General features: G+C 42.9%; 1 protein-coding gene across 3 annotated transcripts in view; it reads right to left on the minus strand.

Annotated features, from left to right (window-relative positions):
• Positions 1 to 14,538, minus strand: part of LOC137328053 (T-complex protein 11-like protein 1) — a 42,937-nt gene that overhangs the window by 16,362 nt on the left and 12,037 nt on the right. For 2 of the 3 annotated variants that reach the window (XM_067994164.1, XM_067994166.1), the window contains exons 2-5: positions 13,611 to 13,811; positions 11,911 to 12,043; positions 9,192 to 9,312; positions 3,983 to 4,203 (exon numbers count right to left, since the gene is read on the minus strand). In XM_067994164.1, coding sequence (XP_067850265.1) covers positions 3,983 to 4,203; positions 9,192 to 9,312; positions 11,911 to 12,043; positions 13,611 to 13,764 — 629 coding nt within the window. In that variant the 5' untranslated portion in view covers positions 13,765 to 13,811. Of the gene's footprint in view, positions 1 to 3,982; positions 4,204 to 9,191; positions 9,313 to 11,096; positions 11,176 to 11,910; positions 12,044 to 13,610; positions 13,812 to 14,538 lie in introns of those variants that run through there. The other variant, XM_067994165.1, reaches the window with a different exon arrangement.

A 14,538-nucleotide genomic window follows, 5' to 3' on the forward strand; every position in this document is an offset into this window, starting at 1 on the left:
AGACTGAAGCGTTTGCAACCATCTCCAGCCAGAAGTGCCGAGTGGATGATCCACCTCGGCCTCCTCCCGATATCCCCACCATCACAGAAGCCAGTCTTCAGCCAATTCGATTCACTCCACGTGATATCAAGAAACAGCTGAGTGCACTGGATACAGCAAAGGCTATGGGCCCCGACAACATCCCGGCTGTAGTGCTGAAGACTTGTGCTCCAGAACTAGCTGCACGTCTAGCCAAGCTGTTCCAGTACAGCTACAACATTGGCATCCACCCGACAATGTGGAAAATTGCTCAGGTATGTCCTGTCCACAAAAAGCAGGATAAATCCAATCCGGCCAATTACCGCCCCATCAGTCTACTCTCAATCATCAGCAAAGTGATGGAAGGTGTCGTCGACAGTGCTATCAAGCGGCACTTACTCACCAATAACCTGCTCACCGATGCTCAGGACCACTCTGCTCCAGACCTCATTACAGCCTTGGTCCAAACATGGACAAAAGAGCTGAATTCCAGAGGTGTGGTGAGAGTGACTGCCCTTGACATCAAAGCAGCATTTGACCGAGTGTGGCACCAAGGAGCCCTAGTAGAATTGAAGTCAATGAGAATCAGGGGGAAAACTCTCCAGTGGCTAGAGTCATATCTAGCACAAAGGAAGATGGTAGTCGTTGTTGGAGGCCAATCATCTCAGCACCAGGACATTGCTGCAGGTGTTCCTCAAGGCAGTGTCCTAGGACCAACCATCTTCAGCTGCTTCATCAATGACCTTCCCTCCATCATAAGGTCAGAAATGGGGATGTTCGCAGATGACTGCACAGTGTTCAGTTCCATTCGCAACCCCTCAGATAATGAAGCAGTCCGAGCCCGCATGCAGCAAGACCTGGACAACACCCAGGCTTGGGCTCATAAGTGGCAAGTGACATTCGCACCAGATAAGTGCCAGGCAATGACCACCTCCAACAAGAGAGAGTCTAACCACCTCCCCTTGACATTCAACGGCATTACCATCACCGAATCCCCCACCATCAACATCCTGGGGGTCACCATTGACCAGAAACATAACTGGCCCAGCCGTATAAATACTGTGGCTACAAGAGTAGGTCGGAAGCTGGGTATTCTGCGGCGAGTGACTCACCTCCTGACTCTCCAAAGCCTTTCCACCATCTACAAGGCACAAGTCAGGATTGTGATGGAATACTCTCCACTTGCCTGGATGAGTGCAGCAGTCCAACAACACTCAAGAAGCTCGACACCATCCAGGACAAAGCAGCCCGCTTGATTGGCACCCCATCCACCATCCTAAACATTCACTCCCTTCACCACCGGCGCACTGTGGCTGCAGTGTGCATCATCCACAGGATGCACTGCAGCAACTCGCCAAGGCTTCTTCGACAGCACCTGACAAACCCGCGACCTCTACCACCTAGAAGGACAAGAGCAGCAGGCACATGGGAACAACATCACGTTCCCTTCCAAGTCACACACCATCCCGACTTGGAAATATATCGCCGTTCCTTCATCGTTGCTGGGTCAAAATCCTGGAACTCCCTTCCTAACAGCAATGTGGGAAAACCATCACCACATGGACTGCAGTGGTTCAAGAAGGCGGCTCACCACCACCTTCTCAAGGGCAATTAGGGATGGGCAATAAATGCCGGCCTTGCCAGCGATGTCCACATCCCATGAACGAATAAAAAAAAACTTTCATTCAGCCAGGAAAACAGTGCAAAACCATTATCATAATCAGATGACCAGCCATATGCAAGTAAGTTTTTTTTTAAAAAAACATCTATTTTGGACAAGAGTACAATCATTTAAAAACAATTCTAAGCCGCCTTTTTAGAACGGATAAGACTTATGGATCATTCTGTTAATGGTCATTTGTACTCCGATAATACCAAGGGTTTTACATCTGGGACGTCTGGTCTTTCACACCGCTTGGAAGCAAGACCTCCCGTTCAGTCTGGCAATCACTCGAAGGTGTTCTGCCACTGCTGGAGGGTTTGTTAGGTTTCAAACCTTTAACTTCTAAAGATTATAAACAGCATCAGCCATTCTATTACACCATCTTTTGGTTAATTGGAAGAAAAAGTATCAGAACTTTCTTCCACAGTTAGGCCAGGGAGCAGAGCTGTTATTTTCTGAGTTCATGGCACATCCAACCGGTATAATCATAGATACACAGTGACATTAGAGGCACCTGACCTCTGCCCTATTTGGTAGAATAAAATCGGAGCAACAGATTACTTTAAAAAAAGACGTACAGATATGATTTCCTTGACAGAAGCAGCAAAATGGCAATTAAAAAGTTTTACTTCGAGACCATTTTATTCATACGTTTGGAGTCTTCGGTAACAGAAACCAATCAATAAATCTAAACTTTTTACAACTCTTTTTCCTTCTTCTCAAAACCCATGTCACCATACAAAACATTCTACCCATTAATTTGGATGAGAATTAATAAATTCATCTCTTGGGACAGCTCTAGGACTTGAACCGATAACCACAATGGGAACAGGAGGTTTCCTGCAACAGCACGCCCAACAAGTCACCCGCAGGTGGTTATTTAATTTTATGCAATCAAGGAGGCCCTGTGCGATACCATCTCTAACCAAACAAATGTATGGCCCCCTGACACAGCTGACCGATGTACCAAATACACACACACAAAGATTGAAGTTCGTAAGATTCTTTCTCAAGGGGAGAATCTACTCTTGGCTTCGTCAGAGCTTTTGTGTTTGCGGGGAGGGAGAGAGGGAGGGGGAAGGACAGGGGAAGAAATCACAATGTGTTGGTGCCAAATAACTATTCTGCATAATTTTATTAAAAGCGTCAATTTAGTTTACGTTTTTGCACTTTACCTGATAAAACAAGAGCCCAGAAATTGCTCATGAAATAACGGCGAGGCTAACAGGGCTCACCGTTATTTCAGGGCAAATGGGAGAGCAACTTCCGGCGAGTGCACACGCAGTTGAACGCGGAAATCTGGAAGTTGCTCTACCATTTGCCCTGCTCTTTTGAAAGCTGCGCGGGGAGAAGATCTCGTCGGCTGAATGAAAGGACCAGCTCGAACTTGCTCTCCTGCCCAGCTGGAAATGAACTAATCTCGCCATAAAAAAGGTACGTTGTTTTTTGTTAAAAGTCTAAACTAACTTTTAATGGCGTGGTAAGTCTTAATGCCTGCCAAGCCACCTCCCTGACACCGAATATTAACCTTTAAAAATGTGGAGTATCATTACTTCCAATTTTAATTGTCAGATGTTTATAAATAAAAAACAATTACATTTTTAAAAAACTTTTTCTTTCTGTTTCTTTTGTCTCTGCCTTTTAATTCGATATTTCTTACCCTCTCTTTATTTCACTTTCTCTAACTGATTTTAAAATTGAATTCACTGCTGTAGCTTTCACTTCCTGGTTCTGACTCTGAGCAGCTTGTCAAGGATGCTTCAAGTTGATTGACTGAGAGGAGAGAGAGAGATCCTTTCCCCGCTCTCACAGCTCACAGAAGCCCAGGTAAGGACGCTGCAATTTTTGCAAGTCTCCAATGAAGCTGCCCAGAAGCCCGCAAGTAGTTTGTGGGTGAATTTATAACTCGTTTGCTGCTCAGCGCTATTTCCGGGCCAATATGGCTTTAATGTATGCTTTACAATTTTGTCTTTCCTTAAAAAAATACTTTACTTCCCTTCTTCAAGTTTCGCACTCCTCAGTTGACTAGTCGCATGGCCTAGCTGATCCGAGACCTCTGTTAATATCACCCCAGACTACTATGAAGCCATTAAGTATGACTCACTGACTTTTCATACCTCCCCCGATCGTATATTTAAGAATGAAAACTTATCATTGTGAGGGGGAGTAGAGAAGAGCAAAGAGATAGAAGGGAAGATTTATTAAATTGCCGATTTTAAATTGTGTTCTCACACACTAAAGCAACAAATCCGCCATCAGGTTTCAGACATGTGTTTTTTTTTTTAAAAAGTGTAATCTTGCCTGAACAATGCCACCACATCCGAGATATCTCTGATGATCTTGATCTCATCATCCCTGATAGGGGCGCAGAGTGTTCCCATCATCCCAATGATAAAGTCAGCCAGTTTTGGGATATGCAATGCGCCATTCTCAGCCTCCTGCTTTATGAGTTCCAGATCCAGAACCTCATTGATTTGGTTCCTCAATCTGGTATGACCAGGCAGCAAGAACGACAAGAGACTCTAAGAAGTAATATTGATGAAGTTAGAAGCTAAGTCAGCAAAATCAAAGTCAGAATATTATGCCTTTAATACTTTTCAACATGCATGAAACAAATTGACCAGAATAGTAATGAAAAGACATGTGTACATGCTGTACTCAATTTCAGAGACCTTTTACTGCTAAAAATACTGACATCACCCTTGTAATGTTTGTTGTTTTCCCTCCCAGAAATCCATAATTAAAAATCAATTATATCATGCATTGTTATAAACACAATTTAAAACACAAGCAGTGAATGGAGAGGCAAGAACGAGTTGGAATGGGTTAATAAGAGATAAAAAATTGTGTAAATTTAGAATCACTTTTTATCTATGGTTAGAAGATGTTTAGTGGTGTTTTTGGAGCTGCACCAGTGACACTTCATCAACACCACATAGTAATTGGTGCCAATTTTGAAAACTACTTAATCCATCTTCGCTTCCCATTCCAGTTTTCTCTAAACTATGTCACCCAAGTGTCTGTACAAGAGAGAGCAGATTGTTGGACTTTGTAGGCCATCGTGGCTGTTGCAATCTGGTCTTTGTTTGTCCACACGCAAGTATCACTGGATAGATTAAGACTGCAAAACCTCAAGACATTTTTTCCCTCCCAGTCCAGCGATTTTGAGACCAACTGCTGTTTCATGACCACCCCAGCTGAGGTTGTCTGAACACAGCACGGGAGATATTGGGATTTTCCTTATTTGTATGGATCAGTACCACAGGCATGGTGCACGTACCCACAGATCCTTTTGGGGAGGTGGCTTTCTAATCCAATAAAATGGGTGCTTTATAAATCATGCTATTCATAATAATCTTCTCCACAATCAGACATGTGCAATTGGTAAAAGAACAGTGAGGAACAGTCCAGTGCGTATTGCACTGAAATTTGTCAAAGGCAGTCCAGTGTCTCACCAGGTTACTGGGCAGGTTAGAGAGAGCGTAGGACAAAACAAATAGTCAACCAATCAGCAAATCATCCACCTCTCCGTTATGCACCTTCTAAGTGCATCCCTGTAGCTGGTCACAAAGCAGCATTGACAGAGACCTAGAACCAGATTCCCTGTACAAGAAACAAAGATTGGAAGTGGGCAAATGAAAAGAAAAATATGAAATACAAACTTAATTTTAAAAATCAACATCACAAAAAGAATATTTATAAATTACAAGGAGCTTAGTTGCAGGACACCTTAGAAAACTAAAATACTGCAGAAATCTGAAACAAAGACAGAAAATGCTGGAAACTCTCAAGCTGCATCTGTAAAGAAAGAAATGTAAGGAGTCGTACAACACCAGGTTATAGTCCAACAGCTTTATTTGAAATCACAAGCTTTCCTCCTTCGACAGGTGAGTGAAGGGTTCCATAAAGGCACAGCATATATAGTCAGAGAACAATGCCTGATAATTACAGATAATCTTTCCAACTGCCCGTTATCGTACCTCGGCAGAGAGGTAATCACAGCAATCAAAGGAGTGGATGGTGTTCAGACAGGGGAACATTACATCCAAGACTACTGAATACACAAGCGGTCAAAACACAAAGACAGAAAGAGAGAGAGAGAGAGACACCCGAAAGGCAGAGAGAGAATGACCAGTTGTATTAAAAACAGATAACTTGTTTTTCGCTGGTGGGGCTACATGTAGCGTGACATGAACCCATCTCGTGTGATGGTGGTATCTGTGTCGATGATCTGGCATGTCTTGCAGAGGTTGCCGTGGCAGGGTTGTGTGGTGTCGTGGACGCTGTTCTCCTGAAAGCTGGGTAATTTGCTGCGAACGATGGTCTGTTTGAGGTTAGGTGGCTGTTTGAAGGTGAGTAGTGGAGGCGTGGGGATGGCCTTAGCGAGTTGTTCGTCGTCATCCATGACATGTTGAAGACTGCGAAGAATATGGCGTAGTTTCTCCGCTCCGGGGAAGTACTGGACGACGAAGGGAACTCTGTTGGTTGTGTCCCGTGTTTGTCTTCTGAGGAGGTCTATGTGATTTTTCGCTGTGGCCCGTCGGAACTGTCGATCGACGAGTCGAGCGTCATATCCCGTTCTTACGAGGGCGTCTTTCAGCGTCTGTAGGTGTCCATCGCGTTCCTCGTCGTCTGAGCAGATCCTGTGTATTCGCAGGGCCTGTCCATAGGGGATGGTCTCTTCGACGTGGTTAGGGTGGAAGCTGGAAAAGTGGAGCATCGTGCGGTTGTCCGTGGGCTTGCGGTAGAGTGAGGTGCTGAGGTGCCCATCTTTGATGGAGATTCGTGTGTCCAAGAAAGAAGCCGATTCTGAGGAGTAGTCCATGGTGAGTTTGATGGTGGGATGGAACTTGTTGATGTTATCGTGTAGTCTCTTCAGTGATTCTTCGCCGTGGGTCCATAGGAAGAAAATGTCGTCGATGTATCTGGTGTATAGCGTTGGTTGGAGGTCCTGTGCAGTGAAGAAGTCGTGCTCGAACTTATGCATGAAACTGTTGGCGTATTGGGGTGCGAATTTGGTCCCCATGGCTGTTCCGTGTGTTTGGGTAAAGAACTGGTTATCGAAGGTGAAGACACCTCGGCACCTCACTCTACCATAAGCCCACGGACAACCGCACGATGCTCCACTTTTCCAGCTTCCACCCTAACCACGTCAAAGAGACCATCCCCTATGGACAGGCCCTGCGAATACACAGGATCTGCTCAGACGACGAGGAACGCGATGGACACCTACAGACGCTGAAAGACGCCCTCGTAAGAACGGGATATGACGCTCGACTCGTCGATCGACAGTTCCGACGGGCCGCAGCGAAAAATCGCATAGACCTCCTCAGAAGACAAACACGGGACACAACCAACAGAGTACCCTTCGTCGTCCAGTACTTCCCCAGAGCGGAGAAACTACGCCATGTTCTTCGCAGCCTTCAACACGTCATCAATGACGACGAACACCTCGCTAAGGCCATCCCCACGCCTCCACTACTTGCCTTCAAATAGCCACCTAACCTCAAACAGACCATCGTTCGCAGCAAATTACCCAGCTTTCAGGAGAACAGCGTCCACGACACCACACAACCCTGCCACGGCAACCTCTGCAAGACATGCCAGATCATCGACACAGATACCACCATCACACGAGAGGACACGACCCATCAGGTACATGGTTCATATTCCTGCGACTTGGCCAACGTTGTCTACCTCATACGTTGCAGGAAAGGATGCCCCGGAGCATGGTACATTGGCGAGACCATGCGGACACTGCGACAACGGATGAACGGACACCGCACAACAATCGCCAGACAGGAGGGTTCCCTCCCAGTTGGGGAACACTTCAGCAGTCAAGGACATTCAGCCTCCGATCTTCGGGTAAGCGTTCTCCAAGGCAGCCTTCGAGACACACGACAATGCAAAATCGTCGAGCAGAAATCGATAGCCAAGTTCCGCACCCATGAGGACGGCCTCAACCGGGATCTTGGGTTCATGTCACGCTACATGTAGCCCCACCAGCGAAAAAAAAGTTATCTGTTTTTAATACAACTGGTCATTCTCTCTCTCTCTCTGTCTTTGTGTTCTGACCGCTTGTGTATTCAGTAGTCTTGGATGTAATGTTCCCCTGTCTGAACACCATCCACTCCTTTGATTGCTGTGATTACCTCTCTGCCGAGGTATGATAACGGGCAGTTGGAAAGATTATCTGTAATCACCAGGCATTGTTCTCTGACTATATATGCTGTGCCTTTATGGAACCCTGCACTCACCTGACGAAGGAGGAAAGCTCCGAAAGCTTGTGATTTCAAATAAAGCTGTTGGACTATAACCTGGTGTTGTACGATTCCTTACATTTGTCCACCCCAGTCCATCACCGGCATCTCCACATCATGTAAAGAAAGAAACATGTTGACATTTTAGACGCAGCCCTTTATCAGAGCAGTTCCCAATCAACTTAGCTGAGCCCCGCGACCAAGGACAAAACGATTCAAACCTCAACCTCACATTACTCCTGTGCAGGCATAATCATGGCAAAAATGCATCAATGGATTTCTTCCATTCCAGAGGTTGTCCTATTGTACAACAGCTTCATAAATGTAAACTGTTCAATTCAATTAAATAAATCTCTGCATCAAAAAAAACATAAAGGATGCAAAATTCAAAGCTCAATATAAATTATGTGCTCATTAATAAAGTCCTAACACTATTTCAATGAAAGGCTATTATGATAGGTACAAACTTACAAGGCATTAAGCAATGATGTTAAAGCTATTGCTTTAAGGTTGTATGCAAGTTGCCACTGTCATCCTCTCTTCCTCTGGGTCACTGAGATTTCTGCCTCCCCAATTTGGCAGGGAGGCTGTGAAAGAAAACATGGGGTGAGCCACACATACAGATTAGAGCTGCTGGGCCAATAAGGAGAGTTTAGATTGTCTGTTATTTGCCTACTTCCAGGCAGTAAAATATTTTAAAACATTTGCCAGTCAGAAGCTGATCCATACAGACCAGGAAGGTCTTGCGTTCAATCCCTGTTATTACAGGTATGGTACCGGAGAGGTTATGGTACCGGAGAGGTTATGGTACCGGAGAGGTTATGGTACCAGACAAGCAACCCAGTGGTCGAGAGCTCGAATCCCACTGTGGCAAGTTATGAAACTGAATTCAATAAATCCGGTAATTTAATCTGTGCGGCAGTACCAGAATAAAATGACCATGAAAGCTGTTGGGCGGTTGTAAAAACCCAACTGGTTCACTAACACTTTTAAGGGAAGAAAGCCTGCGATATGATCAGTGATACCACTTCTATGCAACATGGTTGACTCTTAATGCCTCCTGAAATTTGTATCCCTCTCAAGAAAACAGTCCACCACCACCTCCTCAGGACAACAGGGGTAGGCAAATCAATACAGCCTCAACAAAAGTTGACTGGTACTTGCTGTACTAAATACTATTCCCAAATGGTAGATAAACAAGGATTTTCAATATTAAATGTGGGTAAAGCAATCCTGAAATAAGAACTTACCTCTTTAATCTCACCTAGAAGCTTGATAGCATGGTCATAAACTGGTGGATCTTCACTTAGCTGTGCTTGTAAACTGTCCCAGAAAGCTTTCTTCATAATCCCTTCAATTGTCTTCTCAAAACTGTTCAGAAATTATTGGAATTGTAGATTTGTTACAGTCGGTCTCAACTTTATATAGCTGTATAATATATATAGTTAGGTAGTTTACTCACATTCAGATGGTGTTATTCTGTGAATTAAGGTCTATGTTAAAGGATATATTAGCCAAACCAACTAAGAAAGTTCCAATATGCCTGCACCTTTAACAGACTTCTTTTAAAATCGGAACCAAGTTATCTTCCGTTACTAAAACAAGAGTGTCCTTCAATTATTTTGACCACAGGAGGCTTAAAGCATAAAGTTCAGCAATAAGACCACTAATGTCCTAATCCCCCCACCCAAATTATGAACAGAGAGACATTTCTGTACCTATGTATACAGAACCAATTTGCTACACTGCACTATTCTGTAATAGAAAGATCTAAGCATTAGTGCTCAAGAGAACAAGAGGAGAGAACACACCCACGAACTATCCGCAAAACAATGGCGTTCAGTCAAACTGAACATTTTTGGAGACACCAGATCAAAGTACTCAACCCTCAAGAAATATTTCAAGTATTTAAAGGGTGTTTAAATACAAGATGCAGTCCTTTTAGAATATGCATGATGGAACATTTGCCACTTTAGGTGCTGGATACAAGTAAGAAACTACAACTTTTTCAGTGAGATGAAATTCCAAGACTTTGCTTCATACACCATAGAAACTTGCCATCAAGGGAAATCACAGGCATGAACCCAGGTATAACTTCATACATTACTGTAGCCGTGGGTTAAAGAAACGAGCACACAATCCAGGCTGACAGTCCGATGCAGTAACAAGGGAGTACCAAGGCCCCATCTGTCTGCTCAGGTGGACCTTTAAAGATCCATGGAACTTTTCGAAGAGAAGCAGGAGTTCTCCCAATTTCCCAGCCAATATTCCCCCTCAACAAACACTGTCAAAAATAGATCAACTGGTCATTCATCTCATAGCTGTTTGTGATATCTTGCTGTGCACAAAATGTCTGCACATTTGCCTGCAGACTAGTCAGTGTATTTCTAAGTAATTCGCTGGGGGTTATAAGGCTACATACATATATATATCCAGGTTATCCTTTCTTACCACAAAACCATCACCTAAGGATCCTAAGCAGACAAATGCCTAATGGCTTTTGCCATTTGGTTAGCTGGCTGAGGTTTCCCACAGCATATTGAGATAATTCAAATAAATATTTCCCTCACTTAACATACATTTTCAACCATTTAATTTCAGGAAACTTTAACGAAAATTACTAAGGAAAAACAGACTGCCACTATTTACTATTTACAGTGACACCATAAACACATATAAAGAATGCATGTACAATTTCATTATTAATTGTGAACAAAAATCTTCCTTTTTGAGGCCGAGGTTTCACATACACTATGAATGAAGGTGTTTTGCAAAGGCTGACTTTTTCCACAAAAAAGCTAATAAATTGCCCATCTCAAATGTATGCAGATTAGACACTGGTTTCCCTGGGTTATATTGGATACACAAAATGCCCATTATCACTGTGTGAAATTGGTAATGAGTGTAAACCCACATCAATCGTGCATTTGAATATTTATATATTATCTGCCCATTACAGATTGCCAATATTTTTACACAAATCTAGAGCAAACAAATAGATGGGCAAATTGCAGCTATCCCATGGACATTGTTATGTGCAAAGGAAAATGTAGCTGTAAGAGTTATAGATTGTCTTTCTGAAGCATTCAAACTACCACCTACAGACCGCATCCAGCATGCAAGCTCCAGTTACCTGGCCCCCAGTTACTTGGTACCTGATGCAGCATCTTTTCATTTGTGTCCTTGTGCATTGAAACTATATGTTCTCTGCTGTTTGGTTTGAACTTCCTGGGGCTGTAAATTGAAAAATACACCTACCTTATTGACAGAAAAAGGGTTGCACCCTGATTTGGTGTATTTAGAAACTAAAGAGATCAAGAAGACAAATCAAAGAGCACAGGAAATCTAGTCTTGACATACAAGCATCAAGGACAGAATAAGCCAGGTGGCATAAAACAGCAGGGACAACCTGCAGGAAGACCAACAGAGATAAGGAGATCAGGGAATACTTAAGAAACAGTTGGAAGCAGGAATATAGATGGGGAATGTGGAGAGTATTATCAGATCAGAAGGGTGCACTAGCAGAGATAAAGAGCGTGAGGGAGAAGATGGTAGACAAAAAGACAAGCAGGAAGTAAAATTGATAACCTTTGCATTGCCTGCTCTTCACTTTTTATTGGCGTTAACAAAAACATTTTGATTATATTTTTTACTCTATTTGTTTAACCAAGAAATGTGCAGAACATTTTCTATTCCAACATGAAATATTTCTTGAATTCAATGTTTTAAACTGTAATCATTCATGATGGCCCACAAAGAGAATAGTTCAGATTACCCTAACTGTATATAGCCTTAAGAGTGGAGATCAATAATCAGATTTCAACTTTCAGAATGAAGAACCAAAAAAGCACAGCTGGGTCTATGTAATGATTTTAGTCGTTAAGAACAAGCAGCTGATATATTAACACATAGTATCTATAGATTAAAAGGGCTAAACATAAATACTTTTACTCTGCTCAAAGAACCTACCCGCTCTCTGGTAGATCTCGCTGTTTGATTATGAAACTTTCATCAACCACTATCTCGTGGGCTAGAGCCATGTTACAGACACCTTTTTGCGCCTCAATTAGTTCTTCTACAGAGACCAGATTGGGAGAGACAGCTGGAATTCCCCAAAAAAAGTCACAATTATACCATGTTCACTCCAATTTGTTCACATTTCAAGATCATATGTCCTTTACCATCTTAAAAAAAAAAGCAGGACGACAGTCTATTACATAGCCACTGTTATCAGTCTCGGGTAGTGGAAGCAATTCAAGAGGTGTCAAGTCTAAAATGTGACACACAATCTGGTGGCTGAAACAAGAAACTGGATATGTGAATTTAGGAAATAGTACTTTGAACCTTTTGGATGGGAGTTGAGAACTCAGCATCCAGGCTTCTCCACTTTAAACATCTATTTAAATCATGACTACACGGGGCATCTTGGATTTAGTAAGGCAACCATAATTTTCTTCCAACTAGTTGACCTCTGAAGGATTGAGTAGAATAGGCCTATATTCTCTGGAGTTTAGAAGAATGAGAGGTGATCTCGTTGAAACGTATAGAATTCTTAGAGGGCTTGACAGGGTAGATGTTGACTGGCTGTTTCCCCTGTCTGGAGAAACTAGAACTAAGGGTCATGGTCTCAAGATAAGGGGTCAGCCATTTAGGACCAAGATAAGGAAAAATCTCTTCACTCAGAGGGTTGTGAATCTTTGGAATTCCCTACTCCTGAGGGCTGTGGATGCTCAGTCATTGAGTATGTTCAAGACTGAGATCGATAGGTTTTTGGACACTAAGGGAATCAAGGAATATGGGGATAGGGCAGGAAAATGGAGTTGAGGTAGAAGATCAGCCATGATCAGCCAGAATGGCGGAGCAGGTTCGAGGTGCCGTATGACCTACTCCTGCTCCCATTTCTTACGTTCTCCCACTGCATTGCTCACAGAGCATTTTTTAAAAAGTAAAATTACTATTTTATATGCTTTCCACTTATAATATGGTTACAATCAAAACATTCTCATATTCCATTGTTATGATCGGAGGGTTTAGAATATTTATGGAGCAAACATTCTCTTGTTTACAATTTGGAGGAAATTCTTTTAAAATATAGCCCAAGAAAAATCAGTTAACATTTCTCCAATGTTATCACTTTGCTATTCCAATGATAATGTCCCATTATGATAACATAATTACCAGGGTCCAATAGCTACCACGGACCAGTGAAATTTTTCAGTCACACTGTTCGCACAGACTAATATAAGTTGATTAAACTGGTATTCCTCCTTTAGTGGCTCAGAACCATAAACTTGAAGCCATGAATAATCAACCTTATCAAATGCCAACACAAGTGCCAACTTTTCTCCCCTGGACACCTCCGGATCGATCTGAAAAGCCCATTTCCAGGTTAGTGTATACAGACACTTCCAGGTGTGCTCATAACTTGCATCAGCAGAGCAGTTCACAGAGCAAAGAGACCCAAAACAACAGATCTCTATGCAAGGAGGAATGAGTAGCAAGTGCAAGGGAGGAGTTGCTTCATTGTCATTTTTGAGTATTGTATAGATTGCAAGGAGAAGGGGGTGGAATACTTTATGTGAAACACTCCCCATTTCCTTCCCTTCTCTTCTAACTTACAAATATGATACTAGGCTAGACGACAGCAAGTTGCATGAATACAAACTTACATGGAAGAGTGTTTCCACTGTGGGAGATTTCAGTACCCTCGCTTAGTCGATTATGTAGATTCTCGGTTTCAGAATCATCTTGCCTATTGTGACATGTACTCTCAGGGTTTTCCTCCCCATTACCTGCGCGCGGTTTACCCGGCTCCAGGGGCATGTTTGATGTGCTTCAAATGTACTGTGTACAGCTTTTTGTCCTGGAACCTATATAAAAAAAAGAGTGATGATGAGCTCCACTGACCATTACCCTTGCGCCACATTGGGGACCTGCAAGAATTTTATTTTCCACTCAGGAACAAGATGCCTGCTTAGACATCCACAAAAGATTAACTTAAAAAGGGGCGCCAACTTCACTAATCAGGACAGTGAACTATTTCTGCTATGGGTTCACCCACACTATAAAATCTAATTTGCACAGAGGCCCAGTAACACTATGCAAAATATTCAACATTTTAAAAGGATTGTGTAATAATTCATTACTACATAATTTTTAAAAATCTGTCCAGCGCACTTGTGCAAGTAAGTCATAAATCACAGCAGTGAGAGGTTTATTGCCTGTTCCACAGCAGTTATGGATAAAAGCCTATTCCATTTTGAGGAATTACTGTGGTACTTTTCTCCAGTGTGCTACACCAGAGTGACAGAAGCCAGTTCAATCTCATTGACAATATTTACACATTTTACGTAGCATCTTTAATGCAGAAACGTCCCAAGACATTTCGCTGAGGACAGACAGATGTTGAGCAGTAGAAGAGTCAAGAGAAGTGGCCAAAAGCATGGTCCAAGAGGGATTTAGGGAGAGAGTTCCAATATGGCTGAAGGCTCAAACTCATTGCTTTTGAGACACACTGACTAAGAAGGGCAGAGGTTTCCCTAAAGGGATGGACAAAAGATAAAGAACTCATGGATGGAGAGTCGTGCCCCATGCCAC

Source organism: Heptranchias perlo, chromosome 12 (genome assembly GCF_035084215.1).
Source record: "Heptranchias perlo isolate sHepPer1 chromosome 12, sHepPer1.hap1, whole genome shotgun sequence".
Classification (NCBI taxonomy): Eukaryota; Metazoa; Chordata; class Chondrichthyes; order Hexanchiformes; family Hexanchidae; genus Heptranchias; species Heptranchias perlo.